This window comes from Megalops cyprinoides, chromosome 13 (assembly GCF_013368585.1).
Source record: "Megalops cyprinoides isolate fMegCyp1 chromosome 13, fMegCyp1.pri, whole genome shotgun sequence".
NCBI classification, from domain to species: domain Eukaryota; kingdom Metazoa; phylum Chordata; class Actinopteri; order Elopiformes; family Megalopidae; genus Megalops; species Megalops cyprinoides.
The window spans coordinates 2,092,501-2,105,000 of NC_050595.1; the positions used below are offsets into that span (position 1 = coordinate 2,092,501).

Sequence of the window (12,500 nt, forward strand, 5' to 3'; positions counted from 1 at the left end):
GAACCTCAGCACCTCCGAGCTGCTGTGATTGGTCAGGGTGAGGGTCTCCTGGTAGGGCGTGGCCACCCGGCAGTCTCCGAAGTTCAGCAAGTCAGACCTGAATTCTGAGGGTAAAGGAGATTCCCTGATGATGACAAAACAACAGCACAGCAGAGAGACTGCAAGCCCCACAGGAGGGCTTACAGGTGTAACCCCACCTTTGGGACTAAGAGTACGCCTCTCCCCAGGGAGCCCGCCGCGCACACCCCCGGCCTCTCCCTGCGGCCCCCCAGCCCTTACCCTCCGCAGCGTCCCGCGCTCGGTGGGGCTTGCTGCCGATGTTGTCCATGGTGATGACATCCTGGTACCCCTCCCCTGCCAGCTGCACCAGCGTCTCCTCGTACTGGTTGTCCTGAACTTGGAGGCGCAGGTCGCATTCAAAGCTCCCCGCCTCAGTGGGACGGAACTCCACCTCAAACTCCGCCTGCTGGCCCGGGGTGAGGGAGAGGGAGCCCAAGTGCGCCACCTGTCTGTCTGCGGGGGTATTACAAGCATTAAAACACATTACATCACCATATTATATCACTGTACTGTAAATTAGGTCTCACTGTACTTTACAAATATTATCTATTGTATATTACACAAAACTATATTACATTGCATTACACCTATAGTACATATCACAACTATATTTCATAAAACAGCGGTACATGATATAATACGTTATTCTCAATTCTCGCAGGTTACTACACAGATTACAGTATATCATACATTTATTCTGTTTGTGAACATCTGTCTGCAGAAGCAGTCACAGATCAAAGTTATTGTTCCAAGAATAATGTAATATTTATGACAGCGGCTGCTTTGATGGTAGAATAACAGGCGGTTCGCTGTTCTCTGGGAAAATGTCAGGCAGTCAGCTACTTTCTTTGAAAATAACAGGTAGGATGCCATTTTCAGAATGCGCGTGTGTGTGAGAGTGTGTGTGTGAGTGTGCATGAGTTTGCGTGTGTGTGCGTGCGTGTGTGTGTATGCGTGCAAGTGCGTGTGCATGCTTGTGTATATGCATGCGTGTGTGCACGTGTGTGTGTGTGAGTGCACGTGTGTGTATGCATGTGTGTGTGCACGTGTGTGTATGTGAGTGTGTGTGTGCATGTGTGTGTGTGTGAGTGCACGTGCGTGTATGCGTGTGTGTGTGTGTGTGTGTGTGTGTGTGCGCACGTGTGTGTGTATGCATATGTGTGTGCACGTGTGTGTATGCGTGTGTGTATGTGAGTGTGTGTGTGTGTGTGTTTGTGTGCACGTGTGTGTATGTGAGTGTGTGTGTGTGTGCACGTGTGTGTGTGTCAGTGTTACCTGCACCGGAGTCGCTGTGCAGGGCCGTGGCTGACAGGGCATGGCAGACAGTGTCAGGAGCAGCTCTCAGGGTGAACACCCCCACCCTGTCCAGCATCTCGATGTTAACCTGCCCGTAAAATAACACCCAGAACACCATTTTACTGCGATATACACCCACAGGACAGCACCTGGCCAGATTCACACCCTCAGATGAGATCCGCTCCCCTCCGCGCTCACCTGTGCAGGTACGCTGCCGTCGTTTCTCAGCACCAGCGGGAGGGTGCGTCCACGGCCCAGCAGGAGGCGCTGGAACTGCAGCAGCGGGTTCCCCCGAGCGCTGCGGAGCGTCGGCCGCAGCACACTCACGCACGGCAGGGTCCCCTCCCCCATCAGGTCCAACACCAGCCCCTTCGAGCGCACCAGCTGCATCACGCTACAGCAGGAGGGGACAGTGCCACTGTTTACCCGCTAGCAGCTCCGCTCTCAGCTGTGTACCGCTACCAGCTCCGCTCTCAGCTGTGTACCGCTACCAGCTCCGCTCTCCGCTGTGTAACACTACCAGCTCTGCTCTCAGCTGTGTACCGCTACCAGCTCCGCTCTCCGCTGTGTACCGCTACCAGCTCCGCTCTCCGCTGTGTAACGCTACCAGCTCCGCTCTCAGCTGTGTACCGCTACCAGCTCCGCTCTCAGCTGTGTACCGCTACCAGCTCCGCTCTCAGCTGTGTACCGCTACCAGCTCCGCTCTCCGCTGTGTAACGCTACCAGCTCTGCTCTCAGCTGTGTAACGCTACCAGCTCCGCTCTCAGCTGTGTACCGCTAGCAGATACTCTTTCAGCTGTGTACCGCTAGCAGTGACTATCGGGTCGTGTGCAGTTAGTAGGTGTGCACAGTCAGCAATAATTCCACTAAGAGTAGCAGTTACTCTATCAGGTGTGTACAGTAAATAGCACTATCTAACGGGTGTAGCAGTAACTGGGGACGGTGCTGTACCTGGAAGCACCCTCTATTGAGGCCTCGAACACAGCGTGGTAGGTCTGCATGGTTTGTGGGGTGAAGGTTACCACGGCGAAGGAGAGTGAGTGGCTGGGGATGCACATTTTGGAGGGTGTCACCTCAAACACGTCACCGCTGCGCATCTGAACCTGAAACAGCCAATAAAACGGTTTTATCACCGTGAAACAACCAATCAAACAGCAGCATGACTGCAAAATCACCAATCAAACACAGGGCCTTGAAAACCCTCAAAAACAATCACACACATACACACGCACTCACACACACACTCACACACACACACGCACACGCACACGCACACACACACACACACACACACTCACACACACTCACACACACACACACCTTGGTGAGGACGGGTTTGACCGCCAGGCTGAGCTCGCAGGGCACCCTGCCCGCGTTGGTGATGCGGAATCGGGCCTCGGAGGGCCGGCCCACCAGCACGTTGTTGAAGACGAACTTGTTCTCGTCCCGGATGTAGATGCCTGTGGCGTCTCTGTGCTGCTCACAGTGCAGCAGACTGCTGTTCTCACAGATGCGGTGCTCCTCGAAGATGGACGCAAAGTCCTTGTACATTATCTCTGCGAGGGGGTGGGCGCACGAAAACGCAGTCAGACACATCGGTGAGACGGACTGCCGAGGGGGGTGGGGGGCAGAGGGGTCTCGGAATCCAAGTAGGGTAAATAGGGTAAATTACCCACAATGCCTTTGGTGAAAGCTGACAAAATGGCTATCAGGGTAAGGAAAGAGAACTACCATGAAAAGTCATGAAAAATGGAGTAGAAAGGGAACAAAAACAATGTTTGATTGTGATTATCACCGACAGTGCACCTGCACGTGTATCATCGGGCGTGGCGCTAACACACCTGGCACGGCGCTAACGCACCTGGCACGCACACCTCAGCCGCCAGCTGGTAAGGGATGCCGTCGGGGTGATCGCTGGGGTCACGGTCGGTCACATCCAGGACCAGAAACTCATCCCACCTGCCGGTCTGGTCAGCTACACAGTCGACTGTCACCACCTGCTGACCCCCGGGGCCCAGCGTCCCAAACCCAGGGGACACAGTGAACACCCCCGCAGTGAAACGGGCCTGGAGCGGGAGGAGGGATCAGCCTCAGTGTGCTGTCTCATACAGGTTTAGACTGCTGCTCAATAACACTGCCTGATTCTCCCAATGTCCAAATGATTCTATATCCATAGTTAAGAAACCTCTCCTTATTGGTCCACTTTCTCTCACCAAGTTTGTGATGATGCCGCACCCTTTACTAACAGAGGGTGAGCAGGCTCACAGGTTCTTGCACCTGATTGGACAGAGTTTCACACACCTGTACGGACACGCCCGTCTCCTTCTGGATGGACTCATTCCTCCGGACCCTGCTGCCTTTCCCAGAACCACTCTCCCGAGATCGAGAACGCCTGAGTGTGCCGACACTGAGGGACAGAAAGAGAGGGAGAGAGAAGGGAGAGAGAGGGAGAGAGAGAGAGAGAGAGAGGGACAGAAAGTGGAGAGAAAGAGACAGAGAAAGAGAGAGAGGAGAGAGAGAGAGGGGGGAGAGAGGGGAAAGACAGGGATAGAAAGACAGAAAGAGAGGCAGAGGGGGGAGAGAGAGGAAGAGTAAGGGAGAATGTGAGAGAGAAATTGGTGAGATTGGTCATATCCCCCCAGGAGATTTCATGTCTGTAGCCCCACCTCTCTGTACATGAGCTGACCCTCCCTGGAGCTCCCTCCTCTGCTGCTGCCAGCCTAATTTCACGCTTACCTCACCCTGAGGTGATTTATACAGCACAGGCGTGCGGGGAACTGCTTGTTATTGTCAGCAAGTACAGTAATCACAGTGTGACCTCACGGTCCAGTGAACACAAGTGTCCTTGCGTTACTGATGATCCCTTCGCCAACTCGGTAGGAACACGGTCTCTTGACCGCAGGGCAGCCATTCTCAAAACGGCCACTCTTACTGGAGCTATCCCGAGCCTAATTACCAGAAAACTGAAGCATCTCGCTTCCCCTGAGCAGCAAAGAGCGCAGCAGGTAGAGCCTCCTACCACTGCACTGCTGAAGGCTGAGAGAACGAACAACAGCTTCTGAGAGAGAAAAATGGAAACATTAAGAGGAATTGGAACAGAAAATTAAGACAAGTCTGTGAAAGAGACGAAGTGGAACATTGGAGACAAGCTCAGAAAAGAATCCCACAAATCACAGACCCACAGCTAGGAATACTACAGATTACAGACCTACAGGCAAAGTCAGATTACATCTCTGTAGGTCAGAACTGCTCAAAGGCCTCGATGTAAGAACCCCACAGGTTAGAGGCCTGCAGGTAAAGGATAACCAATTAGATCTCTGCAGGTTAGAGCTGCACAGGTTAGAGACCCACATGTAAGAACTCCACCTGTTAGAGACCCATAGGTAAGAACTCCACAGGTTAAAGATCCATAAGTAAGAACTTCACAGGTTAGAGACTGGTTAGGGAGAAGCGGAGGTGAGCTCATACCCCTTTCTCTGGCTGGGTGGGGGCAGGTCCTTGGAGATCCTGGTGATGGTGTAGCGGAACTCGAAGTGGCCCTTGTTCTCCAGGGTGAAGGTGCGCACCTTGCGGCTGCCGTAGACAAGGGGGCCAAAGTTGATGTCGGTGGAGGGCAGGATGCTGTATCTGCTGAAGAGGGACTGGACCGACACCTTTATGGGGATGCAGGCGATGGTCTCGCCCCCCTCCGCAATGTTCGGCTCAATCACCTGAGAGGAAGGGGGCACACTCAACACACCTGCCCACACCTGAGTCCCACAGCACACCTGCTGCAATAAACACCTTTTCCAGAGTCTGCGATGCTTCTAGAACAAAATACAAAATCCACACACGTCACCTGTATAGTACAGGTGTAAATGCATGAGTGGGATGTTATCTGTATTGCACAGGTGTAAGGATGTGAGGGTGGTATTCTCTGTGATGTTATCTGCTTGCGCTGAGCTTTGCTGTAGAGCTTTGATTATGTCAGAGCTGTGGGGGCGGGGTCTGCTGACCTGGCAGTAGAGGATTTGCTGCTCTTTGATTGACACCTCCCTGTTGTGGCGGAAGAGGAAGTGCACGGCGGTGGGGCGCTCACTGGGGTTCAGGGAGCCCTTCAGGGGCGTGATGCTGAAGAGGGAGCTCAGGTCGGGCATGTCTGGGTCTGTGGGCTTCAGCAGGAACCTGGCACAGCACAGGAGGGAGGGAGATGGAGAGATGGAGAGATTAAGGTAGGTGGAGGAAAAGAGACTTTTAAGCCGCCTTTATTTAAAAACACAAAGCTCAACAAACATTATTATTCTTCAAGACAAACCTAAACATCACAAAAAAGACAAAAAGGGAAACATTTTTCTAAAAAAAGGAGAGTGGATAGGTGGTAGTAGAGCGGGAGATGAACAGGAGAAGAAAAGCGAGAGAGAGAGAGAAAGAAGAAAAGGGAGGAAAGGGGTACAGGTAACAGGCAGAGATAAAAGGCAGGAGACATGTAAGGATGAAGGAAAGATTCAGCCATTCAAAACTCAACCTTTTATGAATGTAATATTTTAGCCTCAGAACTGTGTGAAGGCTGTTGAAGCGCTCATGGGAAAACTAACTTGAACGCGATCTCGTATTTGCCCTTGTTCTTCAGTGTCACAGACAGCTTCGCCTCCTCTGATACTCTGATGGTCCCGAAGTCCAGGCCTCCATCAGCCCCTGAGTGACACACGTGCAGTTAGGGCAGGGAGAGAGGGAGAGGGGAGAGGGGGAGAGGGGGAGAGGGGGAGAGAGGGAGAAGGGGAGAGGGTGAGAGAGGGAGAGGGGGAGAGGGTGAGAGAGGGAGAGGGGAGAGGGGGAGAGAGTGAGAGGGGGAGAGAGTGAGAGGAGGAGAGGGTGAGAGAGGGAGAGGGGAGAGGGGGAGAGAGTGAGAGGGGGAGAGAGTGAGAGGAGGAGAGGGTGAGAGAGGGAGAGGGGGAGAGGGGCGGACCCCTGGGCCAGTGACAGTGACAGAAAGGGGAGGTCTCAGAGATGAGCAGCGTAGCCAATGAGCCGTGGTTATTGCTGTCCCGTTACACACGATCGAGGGTGTCTCACCTCACACAGCCCATAGAGCAAATACACATTACATCCCATTAATGTTGCTAAGCAGAGCACCATGTCAAATTTAACCAGGCTGTTAAAAGCTTGCATGGCCGTTATGAATGTGACAGAAATCCCTGGGTTGACAGTCGGAGCATGCAGAGATAGAGCAGGTTCTCTTACACAGGGCATTTACCATTACCTTTCAGATTATAACACAGCAAAGCCGCTGGGAGGAGGCTGTGATTGGTGGTGACAGACAGGCAAGGCTTTTAATCAGCCAATGACAATGGAGCAGACAGGATGGCCAGGGAATCCCATCAATCAGAGGAGGAAGAGTCCTGACACTCTCAGTGAAGGGGGTGTATCAGGATTTACTGATTTCATTATTTTTGCTATGCCGAACCCCAGGTGAGCCTGGCTGTGGATTTTCAGGTTGAGCACACTTTAACCTAAAATGCTCCCCCTGAGGATTCAACCAGGACACTGGGATTAGTTGTTATTGTGAGTGTGAAAAGATTCTGAAAGACCACAGTGAAGAAGGACTTCAAAAAATCTTTGGGGTTTAAACCCATGATGTTCTAGTATCTGACAGGGCGGACTCTGACCACAATGTGAGCGCGATGGCGGTTCTGACATGGTTCCTGCTGGGTTTGAGTACCTTTGGGGAAGGAGATGTCTAGAGCCACGTCGTATGCCTCCGCCAAAATCTGGAGGTTCTCCGTCTGGACCAGGCCCAGAATGTTGTCCACATCCGACACCTGAGTAAACATGAAAACACAGGCAAACATACACACCCATAAACACACATACACACCCACACATACACAAAAACACATACACGCGTAAACACACATACACACCCACACATACACAAAAATGCATACACACGTAAACACACATACACACCCACACATACACAAAAATGCATACACACATAAACACACATACACACCCACACATACACAAAAACGCATGCACACGTAAAAACACATACACACCCGCATATACACAAAAACACATACAGAGATCAGCACAGGACTCTTATGAGAGGGGACAGCTCATAACTAATTTTTCCTTGTTTGCTTGTCAAATGTGTTCACATGTTTATTACTTACATGACCGCTTTAACCATCTGTTCAGTTCGAATTTTTTCCCTCACTGAATTTCTGTCACATCTACCAGCTACTGTTTAATCAGTCAGTCGCTCATTTAATGCTCACTCATCCACTGTGCTCTCTGCGTCTAGCCCTCTGTAACGTATCTCTGGGTGACGCCATGTTTCAGTCTACGCTGCACTCTCCCCCCCATACGTTATACGTGCTGCACTGTGTACAGAGTAAGAGCTGTGTCCCTCTGTAAGAGCTGTGTCCCTCTGTACAGAGTAAGAGCTGTGTCCCTCTGCAGTGTAAGAGCTGTGTCCCTCTGTAAGAGCTGTGTCCCTCTGTACAGAGTAAGAGCTGTGTCCCTCTGCAGTGTAAGAGCTGTGTCCCTCTGTAAGAGCTGTGTCCCTCTGTACAGAGTAAGAGCTGTGTCCCTCTGTAAGAGCTGTGTCCCTCTGTAAGAGCTGTGTCCCTCTGTACAGTGTAAGAGCTGTGTCCCTCTGTAAGAGCTGTGTCCCTCTGTACAGAGTAAGAGCTGTGTCCCTCTGTAAGAGCTGTGTCCCTCTGTACAGTGTAAGAGCTGTGTCCCTCTGTGCAGTGTAGGAGCTGTGTCCCTCTGTACAGTGTAAGAGCTGTGTCCCTCTGTACAGTGTAGGAGCTGTGTCCCTCTGTGCAGTGTAAGAGCTGTGTCCCTCGGTAAGAGCTGTGTCCCTCTGTACCCTCTGTAGTGTGAGTGCTGGTTTCTACCTCCAGGCTGGCCGCTCTCTTCAGGTTGACGGCCTTCAAGGACCTGAAGTGCATCTGCAGGTGGAACTCGGATCTAGGCGGGACGACGCCATGGTCCTGGGTCACGCTGAACTCCTCCCCCAGCTTCTCCAGCCCAGCCAATCTCCAGGCGGCGGGCAGGGGCGTGGCGTTCCGCAAACACAGGCTCTTAGTGTCTCGCCTTGGAGGAGCCAGAGACAGAAAGAGAAATAGAGGGAGAGAGAGAGAGAGAGAGAGAGAGGGGGAGAGAGAGAGAGAGAGAGGGAGAGAGAGAGAGAGAGGGAGAGAGAGGTCTCTGCAATGTAGGTGTGTCTGAGAGGGAGCGCAGGTATCCTGGCTCAGGTGTATGTGTGTGTGTGTGTGTGTGTGTGTGTGTGTGTGTGTGTATGTGAGTGTGTGTGTGTGTGTGTGTGTTTCTGAGAGGGAGCGCAGGTATCCTGGCTCAGGTGTTGCCCCACCTGCTGAGCAGCACCTTGTCGAAGTGGAGCTGCTTGCGGTCGAGCTCCAGCTCCAGGCGAACGCCGCGGCAGGAGACGGGGAACAGGGCGGGGTCGGGGTTCTCCCTCACACAGCACACCACACTGTCCTCAAACGGGCCAGGAGCCGTGGGGTACGCCCACACCCTCAGCTCCTGCACACACAGCTGCGTGAGGACTCTGCCACTGACAGTGGGCTAAACAAATGTCTAATAATGAAGTGTAAATGTAATGGGTCTGCAAAAACTCCAACAGTGGGTGGGGTCTAACGCTGCTATTATGATGTAATGGCTCTGTGGAAGCTCCAGAACCTGATTCTCATTAGCTCTGAGGGTCATGGTGGGAGGGGACTAGCACTGTTATTATGATGTAATCGCGCTATGAAAGTCATAGCACCTGTTTCTCATTGGGTTTGAGGGCCATGGTGGGTGGGTCCAGCAGGAAGGTCGTGGCCTTGGTGTCGTGTTGGAAGCAGAAGTGGACCTCGGCATCCAGCGGCGAGCAGTTATGGATCATCAGCCTCTCCATGTTCTCAGGATACGTGCCCTCCTTGTACCTGTTGCACAGGTAGTGCAGGTAGGCTGAGAAATGGTGGGGTTATGGCACAATTTTCACCCACCCTACTTCACAGCACCCCAGTGTGAACAGTACAGCAGGCCAGGTTTCACCAGGGAGCCGAAGTTCTGATCCGGACCTCGCATTTAGCTGTGACTGATTGGCTTACAGCACACACACCCTGCACGCACACACACCCTGCACACACTGCTCACACACACACACAAAGATGCAGCTCACTGCATAACAGTCACTGCATAACCATGTCGTTCTTCCAGCATTTCCTCCGGAGTTCCGCCAGCTGGTGGCGTGCATCTGGGCACTAACTTCACACCTATAAAGTGAGGCGTACCTGTCTCTGGATTTTCGGCACAGCAGCGGGCCGAACTCGTACACCCCAGACTGGATGACGTAGGCCTTCTGCAGGCTGTCGTCCGACTGCAGGGCCTTCTTACAGCGAGAAAACACAACCCTACCACACAGCGAGACAGGCTTTATTCATCTGGCAGACTCTCTTTACAGAGGAAACATACCTGTGTTTACAGTATGGCACTGGTTATTATATCCAGCAGTTATTGTTATGACTAAAATATGGGTTAAGTGCTGCAATAGTCAAGATGTCATTAACAGTGTGGCAGTGTGGTGAGGTGGTAAGGAGCAGGGCTCGTGACCGAAAGGTTACTGCTGCTGTATGCTTGGGTACTTAACCCACAATCACCTCAGTAAATATCCAGGTATGTATATATGGATAACATGTAAAAACTGTAACCTATGTAAGCTGCCCTAGATGTAACTATCTAGTAAATGACAATAATGTAATGTAACATGAAGTGTCAATATATCAATCACTATCATAATTCTCCTGAAGTACTGTGTGAGAAAGGCAAGGTTTCCACAGTACGGATGGAAATACTGACTTGTAGTCTGTGCTGATGGTGGGGAAGGCACACACTCCCCTGCAGTGCAGCTGATAGCGCCTCCTGGTGCCCAACAGCTCGAAGTTCAGCGTGTGCTCAAATCTGCCCGGCAGTGAGGAGTGGAACCAGATCTTCAGGGTCACCTCCCCATTGGCTGGGACCACCCAGCGGAATGTGGTCAAACTGCGGTCAGACAGAAACAGGCTTCACACATCTAAACCCGAGTTGCGGTCTGTGTGTGTCTGTGTGTGTGTGTGTGTGTGTGTGTGTGTGTGTATGTATATGTGAGTGTGTGTGTGTGTCTGTGTGTCTGTATATATCTGTGTGTGTATATTTGAGAGTGTGTGTGTGTGAGTGTGAGTGTGAGTGAGAGTGTGAGTGTGTGTGTGTGTGTGTGTGTGTGTGTATGTGTGTGTGTCTGCGTGTGTGTATGTGTGTGTGTGTGTGTGTCTGCGTGTGTGTGTGTGAGTGTGAGTGTGAGAGTGTGTGTGTGTGTGTATGTATATGTGAGAGTGTGTGTGTGTCTGTGTGTGTGTGTGAGTGTGAGTGTGTGTGTGTGTATGTATATGTGAGAGTGTGTGTGTGTGTGTCTGCGTGTGTGTGTGTGAGTGTCTCACCGCGGGTTGCTGTCCTGCTGGGACTCTGTGGTGAGGGTGCTCTGCTCGGTGTCAGACAGGGGGGTGGTAGCACTGAGGGGAGGGGAGCGGGACTCTGCTCCTCTCGTGCTCCTCCTGCCTGGCGTGCGCCTCCTCTCCCTCTGACTCTCCCTTCCCGTCTCGCCCTTCCTGCCTCGGCCTTTAGAGGGCGTCACTGGGTCCTCCTGTGAGCCAATCACTGCTGAGTTTGCACCAAAACGACTCCTACAGGTTGACTTTCACTCAGTGAGTCAGCCTTGATTCATTAACAGATACATATGGAACCGAGTAACCAGACTGACAGCACGAATCTTTAGATCTCTGGCCAATGAAACTCACTAAACCTCGGCAGAACATCATCAAACCCAGGTCTCCACCTACACTCAGAACAAGCAACTTAGCTTACTGAACCGCATGGCAGTCTCTGAATATCGTACTCACACAGATACGCTTAGCTTAAATTCAGTCCTCTCATTGGCTCACAGAGACATGACAACATCAAAAACTTCAAAAACTGGAAAAAGCAGGCAACACTGAGGAAGGCTCCACCCCCCCATGTGACCCCGCCCAGAGGGAGGAGCTCTGGTGTACCTTGACCAGGGACGCAGTACTCAGAGTGTCGGCCTCAGTCTCCGTCTCCCTCCTGTCCTCGCCGAAGTCTTCAGTGGTGGGCGGGGCCATGAAGGTGAAGTGGGTGGCACCCTCCTGAGTGCTGGGCGGGGCCCGCTGCTCAGGGTATGGCACCTCGGAGTAGATGATGGGAGGGGGGATGGGGGGGCCACTGGGTCCCTGTCCCAGCCCGTCCAACACCTGCAGGACCGGGTAACAGCACAGGGAGAGAGAGAGAGTGAGTCAGAGCAAAGGCACAGAGGGAGTCACAGCACAGGGAGAGAGGGTGAGTCAGAGCACAGGGAGAGAGGGTGAGTCAGAGCAGAGGCACAGAGGGAGTCACAGCACAGGGAGAGAGGGTGAGTCAGAGCACAGCGAGAGAGAGTGAGTCAGAGCACAGGCACAGAGTGAGTCAAAGCACAGGGAGAGAGAGTGAGTCAGAGCACAGCGAGAGAGAGTGAGTCAGAGCACAGCGAGAGAGAGTGAGTCAGAGCACAGGCACAGAGTGAGTCAAAGCACAGGGAGAGAGAGTGAGTCAGAGCAGAGGCACAGAGGGAGTCACAGCACAGGGAGAGAGGGTGAGTCAGAGCACAGTGAGAGAGAGTGAGTCAGAGCACAGGCAGGGAGACTGAGTCAAACCACAGGCACAGAGGGAGTCTCTTTTTTCTTTAAAAAAAGTGTTGGATGTGCATCAAAGGGTATTTACACTGATGTCCATCTGCACTATTTTTAATATTACCTATTTAACCAATAGGCTCAAATAGCTTCATACCTACTGAAAACTCACTGTTAGCTCTGTATTCACTGCAGTGAGTTAATAGCATTAATGAGAATTGATATTATGAATACAATATGAAAGAGGACTGAGAGTGGAAATGTGTGAGGGAGAGGGGCACCTCTTCGAGGGGGGGCAACCTCCCACTCCCTACGATCTCCGCCCCGCTGGGGTGATCCCGCCCACTGACAGACAGCAGGATGTGGGGCACGCCCTCGGGCGGGGGATCTGGCTCCGCCCCCTCCAGGGTCTCCCCCGAAGGTTGGGCAGGG

General features: G+C 52.4%; 1 protein-coding gene across 1 annotated transcript in view; it reads right to left on the reverse strand.

Annotated features, from left to right (window-relative positions):
* Positions 1-12,500, reverse strand: part of hydin (HYDIN axonemal central pair apparatus protein) — a 118,242-nt gene that overhangs the window by 13,885 nt on the left and 91,857 nt on the right. The window contains exons 47-66 of the mRNA XM_036544188.1: positions 12,350-12,500; positions 11,436-11,654; positions 10,827-11,029; positions 10,210-10,392; positions 9,645-9,764; positions 9,134-9,293; positions 8,720-8,892; positions 8,244-8,442; positions 7,055-7,154; positions 5,931-6,030; positions 5,352-5,520; positions 4,825-5,066; positions 3,658-3,763; positions 3,216-3,422; positions 2,677-2,910; positions 2,308-2,459; positions 1,555-1,750; positions 1,336-1,444; positions 297-513; positions 1-124 (exon numbers count right to left, since the gene is read on the reverse strand). The exon at positions 1-124 is cut by the window's left edge and continues 261 nt beyond it; the exon at positions 12,350-12,500 is cut by the window's right edge and continues 284 nt beyond it. Of these exons, the coding sequence (XP_036400081.1) occupies positions 1-124; positions 297-513; positions 1,336-1,444; positions 1,555-1,750; positions 2,308-2,459; positions 2,677-2,910; positions 3,216-3,422; positions 3,658-3,763; positions 4,825-5,066; positions 5,352-5,520; positions 5,931-6,030; positions 7,055-7,154; positions 8,244-8,442; positions 8,720-8,892; positions 9,134-9,293; positions 9,645-9,764; positions 10,210-10,392; positions 10,827-11,029; positions 11,436-11,654; positions 12,350-12,500 (3,364 nt within the window). The remainder of the gene's footprint in view (positions 125-296; positions 514-1,335; positions 1,445-1,554; positions 1,751-2,307; positions 2,460-2,676; positions 2,911-3,215; positions 3,423-3,657; positions 3,764-4,824; positions 5,067-5,351; positions 5,521-5,930; positions 6,031-7,054; positions 7,155-8,243; positions 8,443-8,719; positions 8,893-9,133; positions 9,294-9,644; positions 9,765-10,209; positions 10,393-10,826; positions 11,030-11,435; positions 11,655-12,349) is intronic.